This window comes from Globicephala melas, chromosome 3 (assembly GCF_963455315.2).
Source record: "Globicephala melas chromosome 3, mGloMel1.2, whole genome shotgun sequence".
Taxonomy (NCBI): Eukaryota; Metazoa; Chordata; class Mammalia; order Artiodactyla; family Delphinidae; genus Globicephala; species Globicephala melas.
The window spans coordinates 127,352,637-127,374,111 of record NC_083316.1 but is presented as its reverse complement, the minus strand read 5'-3'; the positions used below and the strand labels follow the sequence as shown (position 1 = coordinate 127,374,111).

General features: G+C 39.0%; 1 protein-coding gene across 10 annotated transcripts in view; it reads right to left on the bottom strand.

Moving 5' to 3' along the window:
- Positions 1-4,318: 4,318 nt before the first annotated feature.
- Positions 4,319-21,475, bottom strand: part of LOC115840788 (ras GTPase-activating protein-binding protein 1) — a 354,642-nt gene continuing 337,485 nt past the window's right edge. For all 10 annotated transcript variants that reach the window (XM_060296490.1, XM_060296491.1, XM_060296492.1 and 7 more), the window contains 8 exons: positions 20,670-20,760; positions 19,638-19,731; positions 18,242-18,443; positions 16,555-16,656; positions 15,999-16,110; positions 15,652-15,780; positions 15,162-15,271; positions 4,319-11,063 (listed from right to left, as the gene is read on the bottom strand). In XM_060296490.1, the coding sequence (XP_060152473.1) occupies positions 10,857-11,063; positions 15,162-15,271; positions 15,652-15,780; positions 15,999-16,110; positions 16,555-16,656; positions 18,242-18,443; positions 19,638-19,731; positions 20,670-20,760 (1,047 nt within the window). In that variant the 3' untranslated portion in view covers positions 4,319-10,856. The remainder of the gene's footprint in view (positions 11,064-15,161; positions 15,272-15,651; positions 15,781-15,998; positions 16,111-16,554; positions 16,657-18,241; positions 18,444-19,637; positions 19,732-20,669; positions 20,761-21,475) is intronic.

Here is a 21,475-nt window from a genome sequence, read left to right as displayed (position 1 = left end):
TAACAAGAAGCACAATATAAGGCACAGTGACTATCCATTCGGCTGAAGTCTAATGAACGGTAGGCATGTTTGGAAAGACAGACTTGGAATGCATCAGGACAACCTTAAATGTAGAATAAAGGGTCAGGACTCTATTGAGTATGTCAGTTCTCAAAGACAGACCAATAGGATATTCCCTCATGGTTTGCAAAGCAGCTCATTCAATCCCCTCTCTCCATTAACTGATACTTCCAGCCTAATTCAAATTTACCTGTACTTTGTTGCAGGGAACTTGCCTTTCCCTTCATCTCAGCAGCAGATATAGTTAATACCCACTAGAAATTCACATCTTCTAGGACATCATCAATTCAAGCCAAGTATTATGCATTTAGTTTGTGGTAGGTAGGCACTAGAAAGGGGACAATAAAGGTACAGTAGAGTCATGGTTCTACATTCAGCTCACTATTCTACAGTGATTCTGAAAAAAGTTACTTCTAGAGTTTCTTCTTTTGTCAAATCTCAAACCAAGGCAATTCTTAGTACAATGTAGCTATTTGCAATGAAGAGATTGTGATCCTAGTACTATTACATTTTGTTGATCTGAAATATTAAACAGAGATGACCTAGAAGAAAAGAATCATCTAGCATGTCCTTTTTATTTTCAGCTGTAACTAAAATGATTCTCCCAACCCAAAGAGCATCTATTCAAAGGACGAAATCATGACTATAAAGTAAAAAGGGTATGGAGCGTGAAAATGTCAAATATGAATAGAAAAAAAAAAAACAGACAAAACGTAACTGGTTTTTAATAAGTCACTGCTTGTGGAAGTATGTAAAAAGAAAAATTTCTTTCAGAATGATTTGCCTTTCTTTAGAAAGAATACTTTTGGGAAAGAGAAGGTTAGTATTACCTGTCCTAGTAATAGATGAAAGATTGCCCCACATCTTTTTTAGAGTGGTGCTTATATATCAAATAATCAATTTGCTAAACTGTTTTTTCCATGTTAGATATATATTTCTACCACATTTAAAGGTGTACCACGCTCAACATGCCATTTAGCCAGAATAGTATGCAAGAGACAAAAAAATTGGACATTCCCACAATGCATTTCAGAGTATTTAAAATTCAGACTATTTCACATTTTAATGGTTCAACCTTCCAATACGTGATCCATTATAATATTTTCAGCATAAACAACAGTTAAAATGAGATGAGCGAATTAAATCCCAAAGGGGTGTGTCTTGCTACTTAGTATACTGGACACAGATTAAATACCTACCCAATGTGATTCTTGCACATATTAAACAAAAGTACAACTTTCTCAAAAAAAAAAAATTTTTTTAAAGCAAGTTAAATAGCCAAGTTCTACTTTCAAGACAAACATACCAAGGACCTCAGCAGCCTCCAAATAAGTTTGAAAAACGACACAATACACATCTTCCCTGCTGTAATTAGACTTGAGGTGTACAACATGAACTACAAAGTGTCCAAGACAAAACTCTTAACGCTTTTAAGCCTCTCAGCAAGGTTGCCAAAGGGGATCCACATGTCTCATTGTCTGGATCAGTCCAAAAGTGCTGTATCTAGAACCCATGCAAATTACTGCAATGTAAATAACTAGTGTCAGTTTGGGTGAAACGCAGTTGGAAAGGATACTGATTGCTCACTTTCTAAGTGTTCAAAACATACTAAAGTGCTCCCAAATCACACGTTATTTGGTCCTCTCCCAGAACAAGCCATTTCCAGAGACCTCATTCTCAAACTTGACTGACCCAGGGAACCCACGGGAGGAGACGAATTACCTTGCAGCCACAGTTGTTGTGAATACCCTGGGCCCTACTTGGAAACTGGCCCATAAAGAATTGGGGACGAACATGACTACTTGATATCCAATTCACAGCTAAGACAACACTAATGAAAAAGCAGCGTTAGACTGATCTAAAACACTCCAAAATGAGTGGTAACATCATCAAATAAAGGCTCAAAGTCAGTCACTGTATTTTACTTACATAATTTATCTTAGATTTAATTTGTTTTTGGACAATTCATCCACTAAAATGGGCCAGTCTCAAGAGTTGCCCCCCAACCTTGCCAAAGCAAATGACTTCTGCATAACTGGAAGTCATCTCCAAACATCTGCCCATGTTTTCCCTATTTCACCCATTTGATATTTGCACAAAAAATATGCCCTTTGTCTTAAAAGTTGCCTGACTTGATGTTTAGGCAGAAGAGCAAATCCCATGTTACGATATTTCTGCAAGTGATTTTACATTTCCTTTTTTCCAAAAAGGTAGCTGCCAACTTAAATGTGTGACACAGTGGGGACAGAAGTTGATTATTAACTTTCAACAACTCCAGGGGTCGTTACCTGAAACCTCACACTTTGGTTCATTACACTTTAACTATTCAAAAAGTTACCTTAACCCCAAAGAACAGAAAGGCACTGTTTAGTTCTTCAGGTCACAATGCCATCATTGGCTACACAGTCTGTTACAGCTAAGACAAATGCGAATTACAGTACTTTGGCGAGATGTAAAAACTATGCTGGGCTGGGCAGTGTTAGTTAAGCTACGAAGTGCTTGATCACCCATGATGGAAGAGGTTCAAGATGATTCATACTTCCCTGTAAGAGACTACGAAAGTCACAAGCCCACAGAGCAGTAACTGACAGTTGGCCAAAGTAGAAGACATTTCTAAGTAACCTGGGGACATCTTAAACAATTAACTGGCCTGGAAATCTGGGTGAGGATTAGTCACAAAGCTCCTCATCCTCTCCTGGAAGAAAATGTGACAGTATGCCTTTTCTATGGAAATTTCTTTGTATATGTGTATACACTTGGTATGGCCTTAATGCTGCAGTTAAGGATTTGTTTGGCTACCACCTTGAGCAGCATGTTAAGCAATCGCTTCCTACTGTACCTTTCTACTTCTCACTGGACTCTTCACCTTGCACAACCAATTAATTCCCCTTTGTCCCTGATTCTTCCCCATTTTTTGCATGAAGTCATAAATGTTATGGCAGTTATTTTTTGGCTTGTTAAAAAAAATCTATTTCTGCAGTTTGAAGGTGGAATGTAAAATTTCTGTGATACATGTATATAAAAATATATTTATTGAACCATCCATATACACATATCCATGCTGATTCCAATGGAAAAAAAATTAAAGTTTTTCTGAAATTTTCCCTGTGGTTAACTCACAGTTGTTACTAGTTAACCGACTTTATATTAGGAGAACTTTTGAAATCTCCCCATTACCCGAGAGGAACCTACATATCATCTGGAAAACATCATTTCACTTAAGACAAGGCTTTACGCTGTTCATTCAAGATATATTTATTGATAGGTGCTATGGGAGATACAAAGATGACTCAGACACAGATCCTGCCCATAAGGAGCTTACAGTCTAGTAGGGAGGATAGAACACATACATGGGATACATGGTCAGAGCTAGGTTTCAGTAAGATGTATCTAATATCACGTAGAAAGTAGGCTGGGAATAAGAAGAGGTCAAGGAAGCTGAGAGGCCACTGAAATTATCTAAGTGAGGAGGAAGATGTGAAAGACTGCTGAGGTAGAACTGACAGGACTTAGCTGGACACTGGAGTAAGTAAGGAAACAAGAAGCAGATGACTAAGACTGAGTCTAAGGTGACTAAGACGTAAGTCTAAGGTGACTTAGACTTATGGCATGGGTGATGACAAACTGAGAACAGAGTAGGTTTGGGAATTGAAATTTGGCGCATACAATTCTTGTGCATAAACACAAAGTGCCCAGGATATACTGCGCACAATCAGAAAGAAATAGCTAAGGGCCCAGACCGGGGATGGAAGTACTTCAAAATGACCAGTGACTTCCTCCCTCCTCTGCGCACCCCTCAAAATTTCCCAACAATCCCCTCCACTATGAAATGCACAGGGCCTATAATTTACTGAATTAAGTCTGGTCTCTAGGCATGCCTCCCTTGTGAGAAAGAAAACAGAAATACATTAATTTATTAATTGAGTGAATCATCATTTACGGATGCTTTCATGTACCTCCAGGAGGAAGGAGGAATAAAGAGATTAATCCTCAAGTCCTTGTCCTCCAGGAGATTATGGTCTCATAAGGTAGGTCTGTTCTAATTCTAGGTTGAAGGGGTAAGTTATTAGCTAAGAGAAAGGTATAAAGTATTCTAGGAGCACATTTTAAAGTGAAGGTTGGGACAGAATTTCAAACAGGAGGGACAATGTGTAAGGAAAGTAGATGAGAATAAATTTGTTCCTCACTTCAAATTCTGCACAAATCAACTCCTAAAAGGGGGCTACCCTCTCGTAAGACATCTTTTCTCTTAGGGGAGAAAAAAAAAAAAGCTCAAACTAGGCCTTGAAAAGAATGGCTTTGATGGTAAGAGATTTGGGAGAGATGGGGGTGGTGAGGAGAATGCAGATGCAAGTCTATCTTCAGGGAAGTGAAGGCACTTGAAGCCACGGCATCAGCCATACCTGGCTTGTTAGAGGAACCGTTAAGTAGTTCAGCATGGCTGGAGCATCCTTTCACGAAGTACAGGGAAAATCAGTGGAAAGGAAGATTAGGACCCTGATTCAAACACGGTGCTGCCAGGCACTGAACAGGGTACATGCCTAAGACCAAATTGCTGCCCCTTAGGAGCTTACAGTTATAACAATACAAGGTGGAAAAAGCACCACAATGTACAGAATGCAAAATGCTGAAGGATTTAGGAGAAAATTACAGCTGAGTTTCAGCTATTAACACATTAGGATACCCAATAGCTTTCTGACAGCTAGTAGTAAACCCATCCCTGAGGGGAACACAGTTAATGTCCTTACTGACAACAGGCCCTGGTAGAATTGGGCATTAAAACAGTTCTAAGAAAACAGAAAACTTGGGTATGAAAATGGAGCTAATGAAGCAACGGAGTAAGCATATAAAATGTGGCTCCTTCCCTTTTCTCCCCACATGCTACCCTTTAACAGCTCTGGCTTACAGAGTGAACATAGGGCAGGACTGGCAATTCCCGAATGTGCTTTAAGCTGACTTGAAACTCTGTACTAGTAATCTGGGCCATCTATCTTTTGAAAACTTAAGGGGTTATACAAATCACCTTAGTCCTTTCCAGCACTAATATTCTAAGAATTACAGGAGTCTCCTGTTTCTTGTGGTAATCATCAGTATGGGAAGAAAAACTTTATGGAACTATTCTGATGTTTCTCACTTAAAATTATGATTTTTTTCTTTTATATAAACCGTAAATGATTCCTATCCCATCAGCTAAGTTCCATGCCCACCCCACTCTTCTTCAAAACCAACATCTACCTATACGAATTTATTTTTAACATCATGTGTTCTGCATAATCTAGAGTGTACACTGAATCTTTAAAGAAACGAAGTCCCTTCTTCTTCCCTACATCCTTATGTCTTCATTTAAAAGGCCCAAATCAGGGTACATACGCTCCTCATAAAAACATTTAAGAATTTAAACCAAACCCAAAGTCAAACAGGTGACAACAAAGCTTAGGGAGATTATCAGTAACCAAAGTGGTTAATATAGCAGTAGTTAAAACTGTTTATATACATATTAAATGATACAACCATCCCTCTAACTACAACCAATAATACAGGCAAACTTCCCATAAATGGGTTTCCGAAAAATAAATACCTGCTAAAGTAATTCAACAGTGAATTTTTGGTAAGCATTGCTTACTTTTTTAAAAAACAAAAACACATTGGATACGAGTCCCTTAGGAATCTGTGACACTGGACATATTTCGAAGTAATAAACACATATGGATTTCTGTAACTATTCAGGTCACATGGTTTATGGAAGTAAGAGGAGAAATGATTTCTAATACTATTTTATTTTCCTCTCACTGGGAACTAGAAAAAGCTACCAGGTTCAAGTGGAAACTGGAAGACAGGTCGACTTCAAAAGTCATGCAATCAAAGACAGAGGCTTCCCTGGTGGCGCAGTGGTTAAGAATCTGCCTGCCAATGCAGGGGACAGGGGTTCGAGCCCTGGTCCAGGAAGATCCCACATGTCGCGGAGCAACTAAGCCCGTGAGCCACAACTACTGAGCCTGCGCTCTTGAGCCCGCGAGGCACAACTGCTGAATCCCGTGCGCCGGAACTACTGAAGCCCGCATGCATAGAGCCTGTGCTCCGCAACAAGAGAAGCCACCGCAATGAGAAGTCCGCGCACCGCAACGAAGAGCAGCCCCTGCTCGCCGCAACTAGAGAAAGCCCGCCCGCAGCAAGAAAGACCCAACACAGCCAAAAATAAATTTAAAAAAAAAAGGAAAACAACTTTGATTCTAAGCCAATACATAAGCATAATCATAAGCAAAACTGGTTAAGGGCTGTAGGCCACCTTTAATCAACTTCTCACTCAACTCACTCAGGCCATTATGAAAGACTGCTTCATGAGAGCATGAGCAAAGCAGTCTAATTTCAGCATCATCCTAAGTTAGATACATACCTACTAAAAAGAATGAAAATAAAAGTTTTATCTCACACGTGCCACCATTTCTTCTTTAATTCAGTCTAGCAAGAGTTCACAAGCCTATCTATGGTCCCCAGAACCTCGATATTAAAGTAAACAAATTCTAAAAGGTATTACTACCTTAAAACCACAAATCCTTGTTTAATTATCTAGTACAATATGGCCATTACTTGATGAGCAACTTTAACCTACAACCCCATCCCACATAAGACATTGCTAAGTTGCTAACACACTCTTTAAGGTTTCTAAAACATTTGCGAAAGTACCTCTAACTGTCCACTGCCCATCTGTGGTATATTATATTAGGCAGTTAGCTAGAACCCCAATTTCAAATAAATGCTGAACTTGCTTCTTTTACAAGGTTCAAAATTGCTAAACTGAAACTTCAACAATTATCTAATTTGTATGCAGTTCCTGCAGAGATTCTTTCAAGTAGCACAAAAATAAAACTTTAATATAAAAGATATTTTTAGATCAGTAGATTTGACAAATGCAATCATTTACTTAAAATAAGCCACAACATGAACAATGGTCTACAAATTTAAACCTCATAGAAAGAAATTTTCATATGGATTCGAACAAATTGTTTTCTATAAAGTGCCACGTTTTCCACTAAATCATTCAACTCTACAAAGGTTTTCAAATATAAAAGGGATGAAGAAAAGCATCAGAGGATGGCAGTTATAAGCAAAACACAACTGTTATAAACTCATCTGTATGATGCTGATAAAAATATTACTTCCATATCTAGATTAAATTGTATCAAATGTATTATCAAACCAGATGAGAAAATAATCTTGTAACTCAATATTACTGTGTTACCATACAGTCTGCAAAGCCCTACAAAATCAATGTTTATGCATCTACTTTACCCTAAAGGAAATGGAGAACAGTAATGCTAACCTTGATCCGAATGTTTGCAGACTCAAGTCTCTATACTGTAGTTATTTCATGCCCTATGCCCCTAATGTCATTCAAATATAAATAGGTAGGCATTATGGTTTTAGAGAAAAAGCAAGAGTTTTGGAAGCCAATCTGCTCCTAAGCTACATGGATGACTTTGAGGCCTCTGATGTCATTTCTTCATCTATTACTTTGGGAGAAATCGCACCTAACCCACAGGGTTATAGTTGTGAAAATTTAGTTGTCTAACCTAAAACTAAAGTGCAATTCAACTAACACTGTGGTAGTAACCTACTCATCCAAAGCCAAGTAAGTATTTTTGCATTATCCATTTCACCGCTCCACAGCAACAGCTCAAAAAGTTGAGAACACAGGAGACACAAGTAAAGCCCAACCTCAGCACAAAAGCAAACAAAATTATTTTTGTACAACCAAGATCTATTTATTTTCAACAGATCTTAAAAGAGACCCACTGAACCAAACTAGTCTTACCTAGCTAAAATATTCATGGGTGAATTAAACTCAGTAAAGAACTGCATGTTGGGCCATTCCTACAGATGAAAAATTATGTTGAATGTGATGAGTTGATGCTGTCTACAAGAAAATCTTGCCCTAATCTATTTTATTTTCACTCTTTAACTGTGAAATATGTGAATATATGTGTATCTAGGGTGACATGTCTATTCCATCAGCAATAATGTAATCGATGATAGCTGGATACTTAATAGTGTTAACCATGACGCTAAATCCTATTTATAAAGTCCAATGCTAATCAAAACACCATAATATCCCAATTATGATAACTTGAAATTATTGAAGCAATCTTTTCTTTTCTGAAATTATGCAGTAATCCCCTGCAATAAATTACAAGCAGCATCTAGTACATTGCTACTACCTCTCCAAATTAAAAAAAAAACACACAATTGGTACAGATAAAGGAAAGCTGAGATTATTACTTACAGTAGTTGTTACTATAATTCCTGAGAGAGATTTACTTGCTAATTTGTTTATTTTTCTGAGGCTCTATTTCAGAGGAAGGACAACTTTCACTGCAGTTGCCCTAGTCCACCATTCCACCCACCATGAATTATAGGAGTAGGGACTACCTGTGTTCTCAATGGGGTTGCTTCATTTTCAAAGGGCACTTGGCACCACTGGCCCCCACCCAGCAAACCCTAGATGCAGGGTATGCATCTCCCTCTACCCCCAACCCACCAAAAATCCCACACATTTCTGCATGTCCTCTAGGATATAGTAACAGCCCCAAGTGGAGAAACACTGCACCTAGTTAGTGCCCTTAAAGCTCTGTTCTGAGGAGGAAGAACTTTTTGAAATGTACGGTTTAGTATTCACTTATGAAAAATGGTTTCTAGGTTATCTATAATTTATCACCAAACACTTACTGCAACTCAATTTTTTTCTCAAAAATAACTCAGGCTAAATTTTCTTCTTTCTACCACAAGCTTAATATAAGCTACGAAAGTACAAGCTGAATTTCTTCCAATTATCACTGGCCTGGGCCAAATGAAGTGGTTACCAATTAGTTATTTAAACTGACCCAAAACACAGCCATGTGACTCAGTTATAAAAGTTTCTTTATGTGAAAGAAATGTTGCCAATTTTCAAATATTTGAGGTACTGAGGGTCAACTGATAACATCAAACTTCATTTTAGTTTAAGGCTACACCCTTCAGCAAACCTAGAGTTTCCCAGTAACAGCAAAACAAACATTCCTATTCCTACTAATATTCTATCCTCAAACAATAGTCCTAAAGATGAATACTGTTAAGAAAACAAATAAGTTAAACTTGACAAGCTCATTGCCCTTCGATTAATGACAAGTTATCATGCAAAGGCTTGCTTCACAAATGTGTGAACAAAACCTTCCCCCATCTCCCTAAGAGCACTCAACAGTAATATACTATGCAAAACGAGTATTAGTCTATATTGCCAGATTAAATTTTCTTCCAGAAACATTTTAATAAAAATTGGCCATTTCTGGGCTTCCCTGGTGGCACCGTGGTTGAGAGTCCGCCTGCCGATGCAGGGGACACGGGTTCGTGCCCCGGTCTGGGAGGATCCCACATGCTGTGGAGCGGCTGGGCCCGTGAGCCATGGCTGCTGAGCCTGCGCGTCCGGAGCCTGTGCTCCGCAACGGGAGAGGCCACAACAGTGAGAGGCCCGCGTACCACAAAGAAAAAAAAAGAAAAAAATTGGCCATTTCCAAGAAACACTCACTGCATGCCCACCAATAAAAGGGAAGCATAACAAAATAGAAAATTTACCATATGGCTATGATTTAAGAAAAAAAACTAGTGCACACTCAAGCACACCAGCAAAGTCCAATATTAAAGTCACATTCTTTCTTACGGGCCACGATTAGGATTCTGAAGAGACACTGAAATAAAACTTAATACAAATGCTGAACTACTCAGGTCAAAGAACCTCTACAGAAGCATCTGACCTCAAAAGCATTCCAGTTTGAGACTCAATTTCAGAATAAGGCATAACAAATGAACACAAGACATACAGGGTGAAAGAGGGATTCTATAATTCCCAACATACTCTGAACCTAATAGAACAAATCTAAGTTTATTTTTTTTATTATTATTTTTCTTTTAAACAATTGCCAAGACTGGAATCAAAGATAAATAGAAGGCACAACAGTTTTGCTCTGGTTTTGTGTTATTCAGATTTTTGAAATTTTTTGGGGTCTTTTTGGTTTTTTTTTAACAAATACAAATTAAACATGAAAAAACTCTACTTCAAAAAAAAAATCTAACAGTTCAAGAAAAGCTTATCAGTTGCATTCTAGACATTTAAAACCTATCTCACAGTTTAAATTTCAATGGTAAAAACAGGTTTTGGAACTGTTCTGCAACCACGTATCCAAAGAAAAACTCTACTAACACCTTTTATTCAGTTTTTAACCATACCAGAGAGAATCTAAATTGTCAATTTTTCCAACGGCAATTTTTCCACACCAGAAGGTAGTTATGACTCTCAAAGAAGAGACAATTTGGGTTCTTCCTGCCTTCAAAATGTTTATCAAATCCTGTAATTCTCACAGGCTTTTGAAACATGTAGAAAATAAGTAAGAAATATTCCAATGAATGAAACATACCAAATGTCAGTAATAAGCAAGACACATTCCTTTGGGGAAACTGTTAAAAAAAAATGCAGTCTATATGCAAATAAAGCAAGGAAACGCAGTCTTTTTTTTTTCTTCTTTAAAAATCCACTTTTCCTAAAATATCATTCCACAAAACTGGAAGTGAAGGACTAAAAGGTGGAGGGGTGGGGGTGAGAGGGGAAGGAGCACACACCAGTAACACAAAAAGTAGAATTGTACAAACTTAAGCAGTTTATCATAGACTAGGATCAGATTCCAAGATACCAAAAGGTTGGCTGAAGAAATCACCATTCTGTGGGAGCTAGGGTTTGTACTGCTGCCTGAAGATCGGTGAAGAGCAATTCACTGCCTTGGAGCAATGCCCCTTCCCACTCCAAATCCTGGTTTCTGCACCATGCCTCCACGGGGTGGGCCTCTCATCCCACCACCCAGCCCACCTCGAGGGCCTCCAGGTCCCCGAAGGCGGTTATCTCGGCGGTCTCCTTCCCGGGCGGCTCGAGTCTTCTTTTCTTCCACATTCAGACGGACCTCACCTCTGAACATGATGGGCTGTAAGAACCAAGGTGAACAGACTTACAGAGTGCTTATGGGCTACTGACTACCAAAGACAAAACAAAGCTATAAAACCAAGACAAAACAAGGAACCAGCAGGTTACAAATCACCTACGTGCTCACAGCGCAGTTTTTTGTCTCAAACTCAGAACACATAATTTTCCCACTAACAGATACATGGAAAAGCAGTTAGGTATGCAAGCTAGTTCAAAAGTCAAAAAGTCAATTTAAACAGTGCAGCAGAGTAACTCTCTTTGTACTTATTAAAGCACATCTTATATTCCCACAGAATTATATAAATAGAATATAAATAAAAATTGCCACCTTCTCCATGGATTGGGAGGCTTAGAATAAAATCCCATCATCACCTAATGTGGAAAGACTTTGCTGCACATGTTTATGCAAAGTACATATATGTCTCAAAAACATCATGAATTTCATCTAAATATAATCTTAAAATGCTATTTGCCTGAACAGAATTTGGGAAAATACTGAAGATACTAAAGATACCAGATCTTAGTGCAGGAAAAAAAAGAAACTTCCCACTATGTCTTGGGCTTTCTTTTTTGCCAAGAGAAGTACAGCAAACAAAGGGTTACTCAAGATTCCAATGAACTCAATTTACGCTCCTTGCTGGTACTCAGTGGTTTTCTACTGTAATATTTTTTAAAATAAATATCTAACAGTACTTACTACGCAGAGAAGTATTCTATATACTTCACTTTTATTATCTCATTTAATCTTCACAACAACCCTTTCAAGGTTGTTTGCACACCTATTTTATAGAGACCAGCAAACTATGCGCCAGGGAGGTTAAGGAACAAGACTGCACGGGTCACAAGGCTAGTGAGAGACAGAAGAGCAATGTAAACCAAGGCATCCTGACAGGAAAGCATGAGCTCTGAACCGACACAGCATGGTCAGACACCACGGTCATATTCTATGAGCTATTTCTGTACTCATAAAAAATTACTGAAGGGGGTTTCCCTGGTAGCACAGTGGTTAAGACTCTGCGCTCCCAATGCAGGGGACCCGGGTTCGATCCCTGGTCAGGGAACTAGATCCCACATGCATGCCGCAACCAGGAGTTTGCATGCTACAGCTAAGGAGTCAGACAGCCACAACTAAGGAGCCTGCCTGCTGCAACTAAGGAGCCAGCAAGCCACAACTAAGGAGCCCGCCTGCCGCAACTAAGACCCGATGCAACCAAATAAATAAATAAATATTTAAAAATTAAGAACAAACCAAAACAAAAAAAAGTCTAAAAAAATTCTGAAGGGAGTATGGTAGACTTCTACCAATACAGTGAGGTGAGGGAAAGGCAAGCTACATCTGAAGTCACCAGAGTTCACAGGAATGATCTGAAAGTGCATGTAAGGAAACATGCATGGGGGTGGGGCGGGGGAGCCTCTTTTGAGCTCTGACTCTAAAGTGAATTTTAAATTCTGATTAAATATATACTTATATTTGTACATTTATAAGTATTTTAACACAAATTTACAAATATTTATATATATATTTTTTTTTATATACACAGCATATAAATCACACACATTAATGTGAAGTGCTGTTCCTGGTAATGTTCTAGATACAATGGGAAAAATAAAATCATTTAAAGTCTGAAAGATAAGGAGAGGTTAGGACTGCGGATATTTTAAAAGGTAGTTATAGAAGATACCTCTATGGAGGTATCACAAGGATAGAAGCAATCTGAATGAAAAAAGGTAGCAGACATACAGCCCACTTTCTGAGGAAATTTACCTCAACAATTTCTATGCATAATGATGCCATGCCTTACCCACAGGGGTTAAATGAAACACCAAAGCCCTCATCTTGGATAATTAACTGGAAGCAAGCTATCCGGCCTGACCTTGTTTGGCCCCACAGGAGTATCATACCCTCTAAGAAAATACAAAGTCAAGGCTGCACCAAAAAGTGTGGCCCCTGGATCTATTGTACGCTCAATGGTGGATTTACCAACAAAGCCTACTGGACATCTCTGTGTTCAGTATTCTGTGTCCTGGGTGACATAAGCCATATTCTCTCCACACTTCTCAGGGTTTTGCAGGAGATGCTTCACAAAAGTAGTGGTCCAACAGTTTGATAGACAATGCACATTTCAGATTAAGGCTAACTTAATGTTATGACCACAACATTAAACTTTGTAATATACCCATTAACATTCTGGAAAGCATCAGAGGTTCTGGAGAACCTCTGGGAAATAATGATCTACAACATTTCTAACTAACATGGTTAATAAAATGTGTAAGTTTTAAATGGCAGAGACTGAAAGCAGATTAGTGATTGCCAGGGGCTGGGGAGAGAGGATATGGGGAAAAACTGCTCAATGAGTAAGGGACTTACTTTTAATGAAAATGTTTTGCAACTAGATAGGTGATGGTTGCACAACAATGTGTATTAAATGCCAATGAGTTGCACACTGTATTATTATTATTATTATTATTATTTTTTTTTTTTTTGCTGTAGCAAGCCTCTCACTGTTGTGGCCTCTCTCGCTGCGGAGCACAGGCTCCAGACGCGCAGGCTCAGCAGCCAAGGCTCACAGGCCCGGCCGCTCTGCGGCACGTGAGATCCTCCCGGACCGGGGCACGAACCCGTGTCCCCTGCATCGGCAGGCGGACTCTCAACCACTGCACCACCAGGGAAGCCCTGTATTATTTTTTAATGAAATTTTTTGTTTTGTTTTGTTAATTTGTCTTTGGCCACGCTGGATCTTCATGGCTGTGTGCAGGCTTTTGCTAGTTGCACAGAGCAGGGGCTACTCTTCGTTGTAGTGTGCGGGCTTCTCATTCCAGTGGGTTCTCTTGCTATGGAGCACAGGCTCTAGGCACATGGGCTTCAGTAGTTGCAGCACGCGGGCTCAGTAGTTGCGGCACATGGGCCCTAGAGCAAACGGGCTTCAGTAGTCGTGGCGCATGGGCTCAGTTGCTGCAGCGCACAGGCTCTAGGGTACACAGGCCCTAGTAGTTGTGGTGCACAGGCTCAGTGGCTGTGGCTCGCGGGCCCTAGAGCGCAGACTCAGTAGTTGTGGCACATGGGCTTAGTTACTCCGCGGCGTGTGGGATCCTCCCAGACCAGGGCTCAAACCCATGTCCCCTGCATTGGCAGGCAGATTCTTAACCACTGCGCCAACAAGGAAGTCTTGAACTTTAAAATGGTTAATTTTGTTATGTGAATTTCACCTCAATCGAAAAAAAAGTGAGGTCTTAAAACTCCCACACCCATCTCAGTAAATTAACAGTATTTACACCTTTGTCCTTCTCTACTACTACAGAAAGTGGTTTTTGCTAATGAAAGACGTGGGGGAAGGAAAGGACTCTTTTTTTTTTTTTTTTTTTTTTTTTGCGGTACATGGGCCTCTCACTGTTGTGGCCTTCCCGTTGCGGAGCACAGGCTCCGGACGTGCAGGCTCAGCGGCCATGGCTCAAGGGCCTAACCGCTCCGTGGCATGTGGGATCTTCCCAGACCGGGGCGCGAACCCGTGTCCCCTGCATCGGCAGGCAGACTCTCAACCACTGCGCCACCAGGGAAGCCCAGGAACGGTCTCTTTAAGAACACAGAAATAAGATTCTGATTCTACAAATCCCTCTATTATTAGAAAAGTACTGTTAATAAAAGTGCCTTAAGGTAGGGTGACTCCAAACCCAGACAACTTATAGAACAAAAGAAGTTCCTCATAGTTATACCCAAACAGTTATATATGAAGACTACAAATATACCTGCTAAACAAACTGATTCTAAGTTATCTTAACTAAAAGTAACATAATATTTAATTCATCACTTACACCAGAAGCCACTAAGCCACTACCAAAGAAAGGAACTGCATAAATCTCAGTGCATTGGTTACCATAGTTATTTCATTCTCCATCATGCACATATTCAAAAAGTACATTATTTGGATGGCAGTTTTGTTTTTCTAACTCCCAGGCAGTTCTTTTAATAATGGTTAAACATGATGGAAAATATTACCCAGACATGTTGGAATAAACTGCGCTTTACATACAAGACACAGTTTTAAGGATGAATACATTAAAAGACCAAAGATACAGAAAATCAAGATGAAAAACTGCTTACCCTGTTGCTAAGCACCTTCTGAACAGGCTCAGAATCATCAAACACAACGAACCCAAAATTGGGTAATTTCCCACCGCTGTTAATACGCAGCTCTACCACATTCCCATAATCTGCAAGTGGAACACAGATTCTCAAATAACTTAGAACATTTCCTTTAAGTATTACACGCGCACTGTCCAATGAAAGCCACTAGTAACACATGGTTACAAAGCATGTGAATTGTGGCTACTCCAAAATAAGATGTGCCCTACGTGCAACATACACACTGGATTTCAAAGACTTAGGATAGGCTGATGGAAAGTATCTCATGTTTGTACATATTAAGATGATGTCTTAGATACACTGGGTTAAATATTAAAATTAAATTATCCAGGTTCTTTTTGCCTTTTAAAATGTTACTACAAAACTTAAAATTATAAATGTGGCTCATCTGTTTCTATTGGATAGCACTGTATTAAATGAATCTAGTATTTAAAACTCAATAACCTACTTTGAAAAAAATCTTTAAGCTCTGATTTGTCCACCTCATGAGGCAGGTTGCCGATAAAGAGTTGGTGACTGTCAGGGTGTCTCACGATTCTTCGGGGTTCAACGTCACCTTGCTCACCAGCCTCACGGACTGAAGAGGAAACAAAAGCAGGAAGGAATGAGAAAGAGGACACCTTTACATGACTGTTCCATTCAACAGTTCTCTCTACCCCTAAATACAGGCAATTCCATTAACTCCACAACATATTTTTCAAAATCTAAGTACACGCAAACATCAACTACCCTCCCAAAACAAGCTCTCACCCTCAACAGGCTCAGACTAAAGAAGCCACCCTTCTGAGCTCTCACCTGGTCTAGGTCCCCTCTGGGGAGGAACATTTATTCGCTGTTCTCGCACCCTTTGATCCCTCTGAGGCCTCTGCGGTGGAATCTGAGATTCAGGCTTAGACTCCGGACGAGGCTAAAAAATGTGTAACGTTAACTTTTGTGTAAGAACAAAGCAAACTTACCTTTTATTCTTGTGAAGTATCCTAGCTCACAATAAGGTTTAAACTAGAAAATGACAACTCCCTCATTCTCTCACACACACACACACAAAAACACATTAAAAATCACCTGGTAACACAGATGTAGAGAACAAACGTATGGACACCAAGGGGAAAAAGTGGCAGGGGCGGGGGCTGGTGGTGTGATGAATTGGGTGATTGGGATTGACATGTATACATTGATGTGTATAAAACTGATGACTAATAAGAACCTGCTGTATAAAAAAATTAAATTAAAAAATAAAAAAAAATCACCTTGTACCCTTCTCCTCTGCCTTATTCATTAAACCTCTGTGAAATCACATTACACAAAAATACAAGTAAATTTGCCTAATATGCAAGCTTAATTAGAAACTCACCTGTGAAGCTGGTACTTTAACAACATGAGGTGGTATCCCAGTAACTGGAACAGCTCCACTGGGTGGAAGGTTCTTACTGGTCACAGATGCCCAAGAAAATGTCTAAGGGAACACACCAACGTCAGCTGATTACACTACTTATCACAACAATATAAAAGGTATTAGCTTTTGGGCTTCCCTGGTGGTGCAGTGGTTAAGAATCCGCCTACCAATGCAGGGTACACGGGTTCAAGCCCTAGGCCGGGAAGATCCCACATGCCACGGAGCAACTAAGCCCATGTGCCACAACTACTGAGCCTGCGCTCTAGAGCCTGCGAGCCACACCTACTGAAGCCTGGGCACGCAGAGCCCGTGCTCCGCAATTAGAGAAGCCACCGCAATGAGAAGTCCACGCACCACAACCAAGAGTAGCTCCCGCTTGCCGCAACTAGAGAAAGACCACACACAACAAAGACTCAACACAGCAATAAATAAATAAAATTTATTTTAAAAAAAGGTATTAACTTTTGAATTCTTGTATTATTACATGCGCATCTCATTTGCAGAGGCAAGATGGAATTTATAAGTAACTTGAGATTCCTTTTCCCCTCTACTTAAAATTTAGTACTAAAATTCTTAGGACTAATCAAGTATCAGCAAAGTATGAGAGGCTACTTTCACATAATTTCAAGTTTGTGAATCAAAGAAAATTCTCCTTCCAAAACCAGCTCTTCCTCCTATGATTCTCTCAATCTATAACCCAATTACACCAACTTTAGAATCTTCTTGAGTTATATCAATCAATACCAAAATCACCAAATCCTATTATTTACATCTTAAATCTCTTCTCCAGCTCCACTGCCATGACCCTAATCCAAGATGTCATTACCTCTCTCCAGAACTACTATAATTAAGCCACCTAAGTTGTCATCCATTCTCAATCCAGCCAACCTACTTTTCCACCTGCAAGCTAAAGTGATTTCACCATTTCTCTTTCCTACTCACCCAGAAGCTTCCAGAGACCAAGAACTCTATCTACTTTACTGACAGTTCCCATACCTAGAACAATGCCTAACGCAAAGACACTTGAAATAACTGTTAGAGAAACGGCATTACAAGAACCCTGGCCCCATAAATACAGCACTAAAACATATTCCTTCAAGGAGCATCAACGGTAAAGGTTCTGTTAGTTCAGTTTTCATCTTGATGTGACTCAGGGACAGTAACTGAAAATCTTCAAACTTTTCAAATCAGGTATTCTGATTAGAAAAGTAGTTATACTTGAGCAATTTGTTTCTACTTGTACTATAAAGTTGTCCTCAATTAGATTTCATAGAAAAGGGCAGGAAAAGTCTGTTGTGCCATGTTATTTTTCAAAGATAGACTATCACTTATTTAACAAGCACACAATAATCTGCAATTTGAAAGATGTAATATTAAAAAGGTTTGTTGATGCAGTGATAAAATAGCACCTGAAATTTCTGGTCTAAAAAGTATTCAAGTTTCCTTAGAGGAGGGGAAAAACTACTTTTGATTTTAGAAAGCAATATGCATCTTACTTCTTATCTGAGGTATGGCTCAATATGGAAGAAACTTCCCTAAACAACCAATATGAAAATGTACCTACAAAAGGCAACCAAGCAACAATAAAGAAGAAGAGAGATTTTTAAAAATAGAAGTGGAATAAAAATGAAGACGCATTGCATACTCTCAAGTCCTCCTGCACTGTCTGGGCTATGTCTGCAGGCGCTGGAGAAGAACTCTTCTGAGCATCCTCAGGAGCAGTTTCTTCCAATACTGGCTCAGACTTTTCCTCTTGGACTTCAGACACAGGTTCTTGCTCTGGCTCTGGTTCAGGATCAGGCTCTGGTTCAGCAACAGGTTCTTCTAAATGTTCTTCTAAGTCATTGCTTTCATGGTAAAATTTGAGAAATATCATTCTGCTTCCGTTGATTTAGCAAGAAATTCCTAGAGACCTGCACCTAAAAAACATAGCTCTCTCCTCCCCAAAAAGATCTAAGAATTATGTATTTGCGTATGAAAACAAGACAACTTTTTAGAAAAGCCCTCAGTGAGCAAATCTTAACTGCAGTCAGATTTGCTAAATTCTGATTAAGCAAATGCATCAAACAGATCAAAATGAACCAGAGCAGTGTTTCTCAGAATCCCAAAATTATTACAATTTACCTATCACATATCACAAAACTCTAATAGGCTATGGGGAGGTGGAAAGGTACAGTTTCAGTTTTTTCAAGATAAAAATTTCTAGAGATCTGCTGCACAATCACGTGCATATACTTAACACTACTATAAAGTACACTTAAAAATGGTTAAGAAGGTAAATTTTATGTTATGTGGTTTTTAGTATCAAAATTTTTTCTCACAAAAACACACAAGGAATTTTGGAGGGAAAAAAAACCCATCAGTTGTGATTCAGAATAGTTCTTAAACTTCCACAGAAGTCACTTTAACAAACTGCAGATGCTTCCCCCCACCGGAAATTCTAATTTGATAAGTTTGTGGTAGGACAACAAATCTTCATTTTCAACCAGCAACCCAGGTGAGTAAAGTCAGTCCCATCACCACACCTTGAGACACTGTTGAGAGTATCCTTTAAGCACTGAATATTAACATTAAGGGTATCACAGGGCAACAAGTAAATACTAATTTATATTGCTATCCAACATATTTCTGTTCCAGTTGCAGATTAAAAAAAACCTAAGATACAGTCACACATTTGTCTGAGCTAATAAATGAAGTTCTTTATTGTCACTTAACTCATGTCTGAATTTTTGTCAATTTATGTCTAAGTCCTTGTACACCTTGCATCTCAAAAAAAGCACTTAAAGCTATGCCTTGATGTATTAAATACTTGATAACCGAAAAGCAACTGATGGATACTATTTAAGTAGTCCTCAGACTGCAATCTATATTAAACAAGTTATATATTTATGTTACATACCAAAAGCAAAACCTTTCTTCTGGGAAATTATCACTATTTTCTGAGATAATTCTCAGCATCATGGCTGCCCTCCAACAAACAGAAAGACTAAACAACTCAAATTCTCATGCAGCTCTGGACAGATGAACAAAGTTTTCCTTACCTGACAGTTTGATCATAGAAAGTTCCAGAATCATCAGGTACCACCTCAGGTGTCTGCTGTCTTTCTTCAGGTTCCTCTACTTCTTCTTCAGATTCTAAATGAGAAAAGAAATTTAACATATTTGTGCTCACTTAACTCACAAATATATTCACTTGCACAATGTTCATCATGATAAAAAAGGCAATGAAATAAGAACAGTACACATACATAAAAAGATAAAGAAAATTGGGTAAAATCATGACGTAGGCTTTAAGGACAGAATTAAGGTCATCGTAATGTTTGGGTTACAAGCATGGAGTCTGAGGTCATATTGCCAGTAATCCAACGAAGGTTCTACCACCTAACTAGCTATATGACATCAGGCAAATGACCTCCGTGCATTTCAGTGCCCTAATTTATTAAAATGGAACAACAGTTCCTAAAATACTTATCTGTAAGGCTGTTGTATTATACAATAAATACAAAGCACTTAGAATTCTGAGTCATACAGAAAACACTAAAATACTAATTACTCTTAGCATTTAGAGACAATTCTCCACGGGTAGCTGTGTTTCTGCATATCTTACAACTGAGGCAATGGCTAATCTTTGTTCCAGACTACCTTTTAAGAATATTTATACAGCAACACTCTCGGAAAACAGCGTCTCTCTCCAGAGCAACGGGCAGGCATGTTTGCTGCCCCATCATAAGGTTTTGGTTGCTGAAACTTAGGTTCCACTCTAGTAATGCACCCCACTGCACTGCAGGTATCATCTAAACTTCTGCAGTGTCCTACGGAAACTATGGCTAAGATGCTACTATTGTTGCTATAATAACCTGTCTACTTCTGATTTAGGAGTTTGATGTCTTCTACCAATATCAGTGAAGTAGACTAACCTATCAGCCTCAAGTAGCTTAAAATCTCCAACCCTTCTTATGCCTTGACAAAAGTTACTAATGAAAGATACAGAGAATTATGAAAACATTCAAGAAACCTACACTCTCTTCAGGTCAATCTGATGCCATCCAAAAAAATTTAGACAAGTAACTTACCTTCCTGAGGCTCAGTGACAAAGCCACCAAAGACCTCATCTTGGTATCTGAAGATATCATTATGAACATAGAACTTATTTGCAACAGAGCCCTGCAATGCCAACAGAAAGTTTTCATTTTTTCAGCAAACTTTTAAAATTCCACATCACCCTACACCATCGTTCTCAACTAAAGGCAATACTGCCCACCCCAGGAGACATTTGGCAACTTTGGGAGACATTTCAGGTTTCCCGTCAGGGAGGAGAGCTGACAATTACTGAGGAGATGGCAGGGACGCTGCCAGACACCCTACGCCACACAGGACAGCCCCACAGCAAGCAGTCACCCAGCCCCAAATGCCAATAAGGTCAAGGCTGAAAGGATCCCTGCTTTACATTACATACTGTGTGCTTAAAATATCACCAGGTGAATATCCAAAACTGACAAACTCTAAGTATTTAAGATGCCAAAGCCCAGACTTCAAATCATTTCTTGAACAATAAATACATATTACCAATTGCAACAGATATTTTAAAATTCGCTAAATCTCTATCCAAGAATATTGACACAAGCACTCAAACGTGTAGCTAAAAAGGTTTGCCTACCCTAGGTATAAGACACAACTACACTGAAATCCAACTATGTCATTTACTAGTCATTCAATTTCTAAGGCTGTTTCTTCATCTGCAAAATGAAGGATACCAACTCATACTTTAGAGCTTTGAATATTAAATGAGACAGTTTATGTAACAATCCATTATACTATGGTAATGTTAAGATCTTTAAAGGCAAAAAAGAACTAAATTTAGAATAATTAATAATCATCC